Source organism: Hyla sarda, chromosome 1 (genome assembly GCF_029499605.1).
Source record: "Hyla sarda isolate aHylSar1 chromosome 1, aHylSar1.hap1, whole genome shotgun sequence".
Lineage (NCBI taxonomy): Eukaryota > Metazoa > Chordata > Amphibia > Anura > Hylidae > Hyla > Hyla sarda.
In genome coordinates, this window is record NC_079189.1 from 267,012,521 (window position 1) to 267,025,984 (window position 13,464).

At 40.3% G+C, this 13,464-nt stretch overlaps 1 protein-coding gene across 3 annotated transcripts in view; it reads left to right on the plus strand.

Moving 5' to 3' along the window:
- Positions 1-13,464, plus strand: part of KDM4B (lysine demethylase 4B) — a 279,650-nt gene that overhangs the window by 177,353 nt on the left and 88,833 nt on the right. For all 3 annotated transcript variants that reach the window (XM_056571899.1, XM_056571914.1, XM_056571906.1), the window contains 3 exons: positions 3,200-3,525; positions 3,604-3,718; positions 11,883-12,061. In XM_056571899.1, the coding sequence (XP_056427874.1) occupies positions 3,200-3,525; positions 3,604-3,718; positions 11,883-12,061 (620 nt within the window). The remainder of the gene's footprint in view (positions 1-3,199; positions 3,526-3,603; positions 3,719-11,882; positions 12,062-13,464) is intronic.

The window sequence follows — 13,464 nt, forward strand, 5'->3', positions numbered from 1 at the left end:
GACCCCCTATGTACGGGTAGGTGTGACCTTTGGAAGTGCCGGGATAGGCACGAAATAGCGATCGTCTCACACGCTCGCTCTTGGCGCCCTGGCAGAACCTATGTGGTCAGCCGCTACCTGAATAAAAGAAGTTCGCAATGAATGAAGTACCGTGAGTGTGCCAGTTTTTCCTTTCTTTTCCATGAAATCACTAATTCCCGCTGGGGGACCACTTCTGCCCTCACATCGTTGCAGTGCTGTGATAAATAGAAGACCTCAGGCTCTGTGCATGTTTCAGTGTGGCTCTGTGCAGCTTCCAGTGTGGCTCTGTGCAGTTGTCAATCAAGCTCAGTGCAGAGAAGCACTTCCTGAGTATGGTCTCCTGCTAGGCTCGGAGGAGACCAAACTTACTGTATTATTTGTGGCAGGTAACAGAACAGAACCACCTAGTGGCCGTTTTTTCTATTACATTTTAAACATATTTATGTTGATAATTTTGAATGCAAGTTAATGGGAAAGTGTCTGCTAATTACACAAGGAACACTATTAACTCCTTAAGGACCGAGCATTTTTCCGTTTTCTTTTTACCTCCTTACCTTTTTAAAATTCTTAACCCTTTAGATTTTACACCTAAAAATCCATATGATGGCTTATTTTTTGCGCCACCAACTCTTTGTAATGACATAGTAACATAGTTCCTAAGGTTGAAAAAAGACCAGAGTCCATCAAGTTCAACCTATAACCCTAATAAGTCCCTACTGAGTTGAGTTGATCCAGAGGAAGGCAAAAAAAAAACTCATACTAAGGTAAAAATTCCTTCCTGGCTCCAAATCAGTCAGAATAAATCCCTGGATCAACCTTCTGTCCCTATAAATCTAGAATCCATAACCAGCGATGTTGTTGTTCTGCAAAAATGCATCCAGACCCCTTTTATATTCTTTTACAGAGTTTACCATGACCACCTCCTCCGGGAGAGAATTCCACAGTCTCACTGCTCTTACAGTAAAGAACCCCCGTCTGTGCTGGTGTAGAAACCTTCTTTCCTCTAAACGTAGAGGATGCCCCCTTGTAATAGATACTGTCCTGGGTATAAATAGATCATGGGAAAGATCTCTGTACTGTCCCCTGATATATTTATACATAGTTATTAGGTCTCTCCTAAGCCTTCTTTTTTTCTAAACTAAATAACTCTAATTCTGATAATCTTTTCTGGGTACTGTAGTCCTCCCATTCCTCGTATTACCCTGCTTGCCCGTCTTTGAACCCTCTCCAGCTCCACTATATCTTTCTTGTACACTGGAGCCCAGTACTGTACACAGTATTCCATGTGTGGTCTGACTAATAATTTGTACAGTGGTAGAATTATTTCCTTGTCATGGGCATCTATGCCCCTATTGATGCGCCCCAGGATTTTATTTGCCTTGGCAGCAGCTGCCAGACACTGGTCACTACAGCTAAATTTACTGTTAACTAAGACTCCTAAGTCCTTTTCCACGTCAGTCATCCCTAGTGTGCTCCCATTTAATACATAATCCCAGCCTGGATTTTTCTTCCCCATGTGCATTACCTTACATTTATCAGTGTTGAACCTCATCTGCCACTTCCCAGCCCAAACCTCCAACCTATCCAGATCCATTTGTAACAGTGCACTGTCCTCTATTGTGTTTACCCCTTTACAGAGTTTAGTATCATCTGCAAAGATTGCTACTTTACTATTCAACCCCTCTACAAGGTCATTAATAAATAATCAACAGTGAAAATTAATGTTTAGAATTGTCATCTTCTGACCCTTATAACTTTATTTTTCTGCGTACGGGGCGGTATTATGGCTCATTTTTCACGCCGTGATCTGTTTTTAGCGGTACCATTGATTAGTCTTTTTTTTTTTATCGCTTTTTATTAATTTTTTCATGATATAAAAAGTGACCAGAAATACACTATTTTGGACTTTGGACATTGAATTTTTTTGCGCGTACGCCATTGACCGTGCGGTTTAATTAACTATATATTTTTATATGGAGGAAAAAAATGGTAGAGAGGCTCGTATTAACCTGGTTACCAATGGCTCGAGCTACCCAAATAGCACCTATACCCACGGTGCCGAAAGGGGGGAGATACAAATTAAAGAAATTGGGGCTCAGAGTCTTGAATATTGGATTAAATTAAAACATTTATTAAATATGATATAAAATTGTACATATAGGTATAATATACTGCGGATCACAGGGCCCTTGTGATCCTACAGTAAAATTAGTAAATATTTAATCCTTGGCAATTTAATATATAATGTTAAAATACAATAATTATAATAAACAAATAAAAATGTACAACAATAAATAAGTGTCCACGTATCTATAAGGATGATCGGAATTGGTGATTTGTGAATAGCGGTAATATAACAGTTTGAGTTGCTATTTTCACAAATATTTGTATCCAGTTGGAAGAGAAAGTGGTTAAAGTCTTGAATAGAATACAGCAAAAATGAATGGTAATTGTATCAATTAGTATATACTTTTGTGTCAGGTTCCAATCTCCTGTGCAGAGGGCTCACAGCTGGAGACACTGCCGTCTCCTGATTTATGCAGAGGTAATATGACAAATAAAATCGTAGTGTTTTGTAATATGTTCTAATCCTTCGTGCCGCGGATTCGCTGCTGGAGACACTGCCGTCTCCTATATATGCAGCGGCAATTTTGAATGTATAACAGAGCTGATAAGATAAGTTCCGATCCTCTATGCAGAGGGCTTGCAGCTGGAGACACTGCAGTCTCCTAGTATGCAGCGGCAGTACGATGTAAGGTACAATGCTTATGTCTTATAATCAAAGTGGGTACCTTATGTGGTTAGCGCTGGTCGTCGGAAGGGTCCTGGTCCCTGAATGGAGGGTGCGCTGCTGGAGGCTCGGCAGCCTCAGGTATGCAGCGGCAGAAGTGGGCTCCGTTTATGGGTACTGCAGCAGTTCAACTGCTGGCAGTAAATGCTGGGTCGGCAGTATCCTCGGGGTGGGAAGTAGCACGTACTGTCAGAGGTTGATTGACAGATATAGTGAATCCTTTAAAAAAGCTGTATTCTTTGATAAAGATGATGTGGCACTTAGAATAAGTGGTTAAAGCTGGACGCGTTTCAGGTCCTCCGTAGGACCTTTCTTCAGCAGATAAATATATATATATATAACGAATACTTAAAAAAATGTTCTCTTGATTTCTTCTCTTTTTGATAGACATTTTGGAAAATCCATTGACAAAGTTTCCTTGTATTTTGAAATCCAAGAATGCAAGATGTGGCAAGAAACCAAAGGCCCAGGTTGGAGACAACATATTTAACTTTCCCAAAATAAAACCATCTGATTCATCTTTAGAGGGTGAGGGTGAATTTAACCCTCAGCGTGTAATTTCCAAGCTCTTTGTTGTCCCCAAGTCCAAGAAGATAGTATTTGACAAAACCCGGATGTCCTGCCAAGAAGCATTTGAACACTTTGCTACAGAATTAGGCAATACACAACTTGAGCAGTCTGGCGGGATTCCAAAAACAGTGGGAGTGCCTAAGGTGCATTACCATCACTTATGCTTTTTGTTACTTGCTTTATAACTTGCCCCAAAGTAATGTTGTGTTATATTCCTGCAGCATCAGGCCCTTTTTCCAGAAATGAAAATTAAGAAAAGCAGACGCCATCCACTGGGTAGACCACCAACCCGCTCTCCCTTGTCTGTAGTCAAGCAGGATGTGTCAAGCGATGATGGTAAACATGTTTAATCAATCAATGTTATTTTTCGGTTTTTATCCTTTTCCTTTATGTGTGGTAGAATGCATTTGCTTTGTAAACACATCTGAAGCATACTAAAGTATTCTGGGAGAAGAGTTACAAAACATTTTTCTTGAATTAAATAGTTCCTTTGAATGAGTGTCAATTTTCAGGGATTTATTTTTATTTTTTTAAATCACACACCATATAATAAACCATGTGACTTGAATTAGGTCTCTCCAGTTATAAAAGTTTCTGTACACGCTATGTTTATGTATGCACTCAGCAGATTCTAAAAGGCAGCTTTTTTGGTATCTGACTGGCATGTGTATGGTTGCATAGCTTTTCTTTTTTAACTTAATTTTTATTTATTTTTTGTATAGCAAATAACTGAGCTTGGTTGGTGAAAAAATGTTTATACTGCGCAGCTGTATGTGAAATAAACCATAAGTAAAATTTAATGCCTGTTTCAATAATATATTATTGTTCTTAAATATTTACAATATAAGGTAAATGCTCTTAAAATGTAAACTCAAGGCATCACATATCCCTTTGAGTTTAGTTCATTTAACCCAGAGTTTGGCTAGAATATTTGGCAATTATTATAGGTGCAAAATTGTGCCTGCAAAACATTTGTGGGAAACGTCTTAAAGGATTTTTTAAACAAACGTGGCTATTTTACATAATATGCTGTATAAGTGCTCTATTTTATTATGGTTTGATTTAGGGACAATGAAATAACTCTTACATATAGATGTTATATTAGATGCCCTGCTAAATGAATGTGGTGATTATTGGGTGAGACTGTTGGTCTGTAAAAGTTTATTCATTTTGTGGCAGTCAGTAGTTATCTTTAATTTTCAGCGGTTGATAAGATATGCAGTGCATACAATGTTATGAATTCTGATTTTTTTTTTTAACCTCTATTATTTTGCATATGAAAGTTTAGATTTTAAACGGGTGCTCATGGGAAGTTAAGAAAAATAAAAATGCCCCAAAGCCACCACATTCTGTTCTGTGTCCCCTGTAGTTATCCTTGTGATTTTGCCAGCTTCTGTGGCCCCTGTTGTTTCCTGAATATCCTTTTTCTTTGCTTACAGCCCAGACTAAAGCTCCCAGCAGTCAGTGCGGCTCTGTGTAATGGCTGCCAGCAAATTGCTTTTACGATCTGTGTGTGCATGCTGTGTTGTTGTAAACACAGTGAGCAGCACACACTGTACATGTCTTTTCTTTCAAACTTCACAGGAGACACTGGGCTTCTCTTCCAGCAAGATCCTCACACAGGGTGGGGAGAGGGAGGGGAGGCTGTGAAGCCAGAGCCATAGACGAAACATAAATCATGTGTCGTTTGTCCGGGAGGGTAGGGGCTCGCCTGTGAGTGCTTTTGCACAAAGACAAGGTGGATCTGATAATGAATTTATAATGTCTTTCTCTCACTCTCTGCATATATATGTGACAGCTGAAAGAGGGAAACTGATCTTTCTTCTTCGTCCAATCGTCAACACAGAAGTGATTTTCCCAGTTCCATTGACTACTCAATAGGACCGCCCACCTAGAATAATTAATGATTCAACAATGAAACCATTAACAATAAGCAAGAATAGCATAGAGGTAACGCAGAGACAAATGCACACTGTGGGTTTTTTCAGTCCTGAACTCCAGACAGGTGTTCCTCACCTCTTGCTCACCTGGATTACGTGTAAAGTTGGCCTTGCGTTGTTCAGGCCCCAGCGATTTTGCCAATGGTTATCCTGGCCAGACCTGGTTGTAGAGTATTTTGGGTTTTTCCCTGCCAGTGCGTTTTTCCTGGTAATGCCTGTAGTAGTGTCGCCCATCTATGGTCCAGTGTGTTTGCCTTGCAGACTGCAAGTTTGTGAGTATGCTTACATGCCCATGTGCCTGTGTGGTTCTGGGTGTTTAGGGGTTGGGGGTGTGGGCGACAGCAGTGTGCAGAGGCTTATTTAAAGTTGCTGCTCCCTGCTTGTGGTTGCTGTTTGTGTAGGGCAGCAGGGTTTTCTGCCTCTTAAGGTATTTCATGGTGCAGCTGGAAGGCCTCTGTTTTTCTGTTAAGCCTATTGCTTAAAATATGTTTATATGTTTTACAGATGTCGAGCCTTAAAGGATCATGTGGCAGTTTAGGCAAGAGAAAGAAAAAAAACGGAAGCAACGCAGCTGTGCAGCCTGCAAGCTCCTTATGCCAGACGACCAGCAAAGACATTATTTCCATGTATGCCTGGAAAAATTGCAGTGCTCTTTAAAGCCTGCTACTAAATTGTGTATCAACTGTTTACAGCCTTTGGGGGTCTAACGTCACATCTAACACTTTTTTGATGAATGTTATCCAAAGCAGACTGGTTATTTTAAAGAAGCGGAGAGATTTTTTTTCCTGGATGAAGGATCATATGCACTTTCCATCTTCAGAGCCGGTCAGAAAAAAAAGTAAAGCAGCATCACCATCATCGCCACCATCATCACTAAAGAAGAGTTATCTTTTCCTTCATCACCTTCTTCTAGGTCTTCATCCTATTCTGATAAATATTCTGACTCTGATGCTGTTACAGAAGAATTTTACCTGTTGAAAAAAGATGCAAAAATAAATTAAGCGTGTAAAAAAAACCTGGAAGCTAAAGAGGTGCAGGAAACGGAAAAAGTTTGTTCTTTTTTTCCAAAGAAAAGGTCTAATGCTCTTCCTGCTCATCTAGTACTTTAATACAGTAATTGAAAAAGAGTGGAAAAAGCCTGACAGACATCTAGATCTGGGTCCGAGGTTTAAGTCTGTCTATAGGTTAGACCCTGCAGTGTCCGAAAGTTGGGAATTGCCTGCAAGCATTGATATGGCCATTGCAAGATTATCAGAGGTCATTTTTTTCCATCTGATGATTCTGCTACCTTAAAGGATCCAATGGATCGTAAAGTAGATACCCTTTTAAATAGATAGCACTGCAATTTAGTATCCTTGCAGAAAGCAGCTATTTCTTCAGTCCTGGTTGCCATAGCCATGCGAGTCTGGTTAAGTGAATTGTCCTCTGATTTATCAGAAGGTGTCCCCCATCAAAATCTACTTGAACAAATGCCATTGGTTGTTTATTCTCCATTCAGCCGGTGACAGTGACGCAGGCGCACTTTTACCTATTTTCCATTCTGGATTCAGTTACCTGCGCTTGTGCGACTACGTGACCCTGCCTAGCAGAAAGGTGATTGGCCCAAGCAGCGATGTCGAGCGCAAGCAAGTTAAACCAATTAGCAGGAGAAAGATCAAAGAAAAAAAAAGGTTGTATTAGGGGCAGAATAAACTATACAAATTATAACTGTGGGCAATGAATAGTTAATAAGGAAAGGTGCGGGTTTGCAGAATAGACAGGCCCATGTGGGCGGAAGAACATAGCAACAGGGCTGGATATGTTTCACTCCATGCAGATGCACCTGGGAATCGTAGTCCTCACACTACAAACAGAAAACGGAGAAAACATGAGAAACTAGCACAAAACCATGAGAGCACAATGCACAGGAACAGAGGAATGATGGTGAGGTAAAAACCTATATACCACCGGAGTACCCTTTTAAGAGATGCGTATTTGCACATTCCGATCCATGTATCTTCCAGAAGATTTCTCAGGATAGCAGTACGGACTCGGGGTCAGACCCTACGTTTTCAGTTCAGAGCCCTCCCATTTGGTCTATCTCCAGTGCCAAGAATTTTTTACTAAAGTCGTCATCTTGTTTCTGCTCTGAGACTGCGGAAGTTGAAGATAATACCATACTTGGACGGCTGGCTGTTTGTCGCTTCTAGAGAAAGTCTGCTTCATTGTAAATCTGAAAAAGTCATCTCAGCCCTACCACAAGAATCCAGTTCTTAGGAATGATAATAGATTACAGCCTGGTGAAGGTATTCTCCTTTGGTGGACCTGCAAACAGAACCAGGCAAGAAGGAATGATTTCCAATTTCAAGAACGAGTAGTCATCGCAACGGATGCCTCACGTGCAGTTGGGGGGCTCACATGAGCAACTAAATGGATTAAGGGAAATGGTCTCAAGCAATAGCGGAGAAGTCATCCAATTTCCGAGAATTGAAAGCCTTTTCAGTTGGCTTTGTGCCATTTTATAACTTATATATAACACAAGTCAGTACTCATTCAGACCGACAATCCGAATGAGTGCTCTTCAAGTGCTTTGCCAACAGATTATGACATGGGCCAAACCTGTTCTTCACAGTCTGACAGTGATGCACATAAAGGGGTCAGACCATGCAGCCACAGATCTTCTCAGTTGGGAGATGTTGTCCCCTTCAGAAAGGGCACTGAATCCAAAATACTTCAAGATGCTTGTACAGAGATGGGGGGTCCCCAACCTGGGATTTGATGGCAACAAAAGAGAACAGAAAGATAACAAAATATTGCTCCTTAAAGAAGTCAGACAAGCCTCAGGTGCTGAATGTGTTTACACTGGACTGGAAGGGAAAGTTTGTATATCTTTTTTCCCCATTTCTCTCATTCCGCAAGTCCAATCCAAGCTGAGAGCAGATGAACCAGAGGCAATTATAATAGCCCTCTTTTAGCCTTGAAAGCCTTGGTTTCCAGCATTGTTTCAGCGCTTGAAGGGCATGTGGTGGAAACTACCCCTTTATCCTGATCTTCTCCAGAAAGACTTTTACAACCCTCAAATCGGCAAACTACATCTGATGGCTTGGTATCTGAAAGGGAGAGAGACTGTAGCAGAATGGTCTCTCAGAAGAAGTCATTTCCACCCTGCTTTCAGCCAGAAAACCTTCAACTAATTCTGTATACAACAAACTTTGGGAGAAATTTTCTTCTTGATTACAACAGAAGAATTTGGTGATATCTGTAAACTGATATTTCTCGATTTTTTTTTAAAGCTTTGAAGAAATGGAGACCTTCTCTGCGCACACCCATTCCGGTCTGGGACTTGTCTATAGTTCTGAATGGACTTACCCGTCCTCCGTTTGAGCGGCTGGATGAAGTAGACAAGAACTGGTTGTCCTAGAAAGTTTTGTTTCTAACAGCTATCATTTGTGCTAAGAGTAGGTGAATTGGGTGGTCTCTACAAGCAACATCAACAAGGAAACTGTTCTTTCAGTCTTTCATCCTAATCCTATTACAGAAGAGGAGGTTCATTTCCATTCTTTGGATGTAAAGAGAGCCTTGTTGTGGTGTTTATCCAGAGTACAGGAATTTCGAAAATATGAAAACTTGTTTGTACTTTTCGCTGGTGCAAGAAAAGGGATGAAGGCATTTAAAGATACCTTGGGCCGGTGGATTAAAACAGCCATATATTTTGAAACCTATATTTTGGACGGTAAGGAGCCTCCACATCCCTTAAGAGCCCACTCTACAAGAGCAACCTCAACTTCGTGGGCAGAGAGACAGCAAGTAGATCTACTGGACATCTGTAATGCAGCCTCCTGGACGTCATTGTCTACGTTTGTAAAGCACTATAGGCACGTTACTCGGGCAGGAAACCCGGCCTTCAGCACTGCAGTTTTTTCCGCCGTTTAAAGAAGAGAATTCCCCCCCCCCCACCCCTTCTTTTAATTTTGTTGATAAATCCTTTCTGTGCTGCCGATAGGATGAAGAAGAAAGCTAGAATTTTTACTTACCGTAATTATACTTTCTTCGAGTCTGAAGACGGCACAATTTCCCTCCCCATAAATTTTATATGCATATGAGTTCAGGTCTATTTTATTACACAGTGCACATTTCTCTATGGGTCGCCTTCATGCTATTCTTGCTTTTTGTAAATGGTTTAATTGTTTAATCATCGATTATTCTAGGTGGGCTGGAGTAATCAATGGAACTGGGAATATCCCTTCTGTGCTGCCTTCAGACTCGAAGAAGTTATAATTATGGTAAGTAAAAATTCTAACTATATAGTTAATGAATGATATTTAGACAAATAGGTTGGTGAGAGGGAAAAAATGTGCTATGGGTTTAGTTCACCGGAATACCCCTTTAAAAATGCAAGTTTGTTACTAAAGACAGGTCTAATAAGGGCAGCACCTGTACCTGCTTTGAGTTTGGGCTACATTATTATAATTGTAAAACAAAATTAGAGAAAAAGAAACACAGCCGCACATCCACAATTGGTATTTTGATCTACTTGGTTCCCAGCATAAATTCAAACACTAACAGGTTGTTAGTATACGTTTTGATCAAAAAGTACAAGCCCACTTGCCACGTCAAGGCCACCTATTTTGAGTGGGTCCCTAACCCAACATTGGCGTAGTGCCGGGCAGCGGCCACCACAACCCCATGCCCACAGGGGGAGTGACTCAGTGGCCAGGCAGCCCCACTGCTGCCCGACCAAGACACAGACAAAGAAAGCATCACAGCAACCATGCCCGCCGCAGTGCAACCACCTCAATGTGAATACCTACCAAGTGCTCCTTGCCAGAGGGTTGGGAGAATGCTAGGAGGAAATACTTATGTTGTCTCCTGCTAATTAAAAATGCCTGGGCCGAATGGGTGGAGCAGAGTGCTGGCTATGAAAGATTATAAACTGAGAGTACATAAATTAATGCTGTGTACAGCAAGATCATTTACCTATATTATAAATACATTTTTTTAAATTTTTTAAAATCATTTTTATAGAAAAAACAAGACTTCAACTTCTTACGGATGCAGGGCGTAACTGTACGCCCTGCACCCGTTCCTGTGCTATAATGCGGGGTTATAATGCGCTGACCCTGCATCATAGCGAGTCGGTCCTGGCACCTAGCAACGGCTGGGACCCGTGGCTAATACTGGACATCACCGATCGCAGTGATGCCCGATATTAACCCCTTAGACACGGCGATCAACTTTGATAAAATAAAATGCTTCCCAGCAGCTCAGTCGGGCTCATCAGGATCGCGGTGTCCCGATCAGCTCAGTGAACAGGAAATGGGTTCCTACCTTCCTCCTTGTTGTCTGATGGGCATGGAGCAATGGATTGCCAGAGATCCAGGCTAGAACAATGGAGCACTGATAACACTAATCATTGGCACAAAAAACAAGCCATCATATGGGTCTCTAGGTGCAAGATTGAAAGGGTTATGATTTTTAAGAGGTGAGGAGGAAGAAACAAAAGTGATAAAAACGGAAAAACCCTGAGTTCTTAACCCCTCTGTTTTTGCACTTTTGTTTTTTCCTCCTTACATTTTAAAAATCATAATCCTTTCAATTTTGCACCTAAAAATCCATATGAGGGCTTATTTTTTGCGCCACCAATTCTACTTTGTAATGACATCAGTCATTTTACCCAAAAATCTACAGCGAAACGGGGAAAAAAAAATCATTGTGCGACAAAATTGAAGAAAAAACACCATTTTGTAAATTTTGGGGGTTCCTTTTCTAAGCAGTAAATTTTTGGGTAAAAATGACACCTCTTTATTCTGTAGGTCCATACGATTAAAATGATACCCTACTTATATATGTTTGATTTTGTTGTACTTCTGGAAAAAATCATAACTACATGAGGAAAATTTATATGTTTAAAATTGTCCTCTTCTGACCCCTTTAACTTTTTTATTTTTCCGCGTCCGGGGTGGTATGAGGGCTTATTTTTTGTGCCGTGATCTGAAGTTTTAATCGGTACCATTGTTGTTTTGATCGGACTTTTTAATCACTTTTTATTCCTTTTTTTAATGGTATAAAAAGTGACCAAAAATTACGCTATTTTGGACTTAGGAATTTATTTGCGCGTACGCCATTGGCCATGCAGTTTAATTTTTTTATAGTTCAGACATTTGTGCACATGGCAATACCACATATGTTTTTTTTTTAATTATGTTTATATATTTTTTTATATGGAATTCGGGAAAGGGTGGAGGGATTAAAACTTTTAATTAGGAAGTATTTTTTTTTTTTTTTTACACTTCTAGTCCCCTTAGGGGACTTTTAGGAGGAATCATTAGATTCCTCATACAGATCAATGTGGTTGTATGAAACCAAAGTCATCAGTGTGCTCTGCGCTCAATTGATGAAGCCTGGCCCCAGACTTTATCATTCAGAGCACCGGAGCTGCCGCAGCAGGAGAGGTAATCCTTCATGCTACCTTCTTTGAAGAACACCATTTACAGGAAAACTTTACATTTGTATGCAAATTTTGATTATTGCAGAAGGTTGATGTACTACAGTGGCAACTGACCACCTTCTGTGATTTGCAGATTCTATCCCGTTCTCTGGAGAGGAGGAATCCGGTGATTCTGAGACACTTCCTAACCTTCTGTCACACTTATGGAAGAACAAGCCACCTAACTTTTTCGCAGAGAGGAAATTCAATGCTATAGCTGCCTTGTTAGAGCCATACTGTGCTGTGTGTTCTCTTTTCTATCCTTGCCCACAGGTATTTATTTTTCTTTTTTTCATGTGATGACAATTTTCTTAATTCTTCGAGCTATCTACAGTGGGGAAAAAAAGTATTTGGTCAGCCACCAATTGTGCAAGTTCTCCCACTTAAGATGAGAGAGGCCTGTCATTTTCATATTGGGGGATGGATTAATGTGCGGCCTTAATCTGTGAGTGACTACCGCTGTACCAATTTCCGTCGTAAGAAAATTCACACCGCGCCAGGTTGGTATGGGTCCTCTCCTCGGTACCCCAGGGAGTTCTGTTTATTATCGGAAGTAAATTTGGTTTTTACAAAAGGAGAAAAAGGGGAGGGTAAAAGGTAAAATTCTGCATCGTTCTGTATGCTGATTGGTCCTTTGAGCGTGGCGTAGTATAAATCATTATCTTGCAAGTCCTCTTAGCTTAAGATTTCAGCATCTTTCCACAAAGTGGGCGACAATTCCTTAATTTATTGCAGGATCCAACAAGAAGTGATGCCTGGTTGGATCTGATGATTTCCAACAACGCAGAGCTGGTTGGTAATGTAATTGTGCGGGAAAACCTTGGTAATAGCGACCACAATATAGTTACTTTTGACTTAAAATGTAGAAAACAAAGACAGACGGGGAAGGCAAAAACATATAACTTTAAAAAGGCAAACTTCCCTGGGCTGAGATCTGCACTACAGGACATAGCCTGGGGGGAGGTGTTCTCAAATACTGATACAGAAGGTAAATGGGACATCTTTAAATCAACTTTAAATAACTATACAGCTAAATATGTACCAAAGGGGAACAAATATAAACGATTAAAACTAAATCCTACATGGCTGACAAATGATGTTAAAAGAGCAATAAACAACAAAAAAATAGCTTTAAAAAAAATACAAATCTGATGGATCAGCTATAACATTTAAACAGTACAAGGAGCTTAATAAAATCTGTAAAAATGTAATAAAAACAGCAAAAATTCTAAATGAGAGAGACAGGTGGCCAAAGAAAGCAAAACTAATCCTAAATATTTTTTTTAGATATATAAATGCAAAAAAAACAAGGACAGAGCATGTAGGACCCCTTAATAATGATAATGGGGAGGTTGTCACAGGCGATAAAGGGAAAGCAGAGCTACTGAATGGGTTCTTTAGTTCTGTATATACTAAGGAAGAAGGAACTGACATTGGACAGGTCAGTGCTGGTAACACATCATGTAATGTACTAACAGGGGTGTGGAAATTTTATTAAAAAAACTGCTTGTCCACGGGACTAAAATGGAGCAAAATCTACTTGTCTCTCATGACGATCCACTCGTCCGGACCATTTTTCGCTTTTACACTCTCGTTTTTTCCGCCTCGCCCTATAATAGCCATAACTACCTACTATAATAATACCTTTTAATTTTTCAATAACATATTCTCTGAAC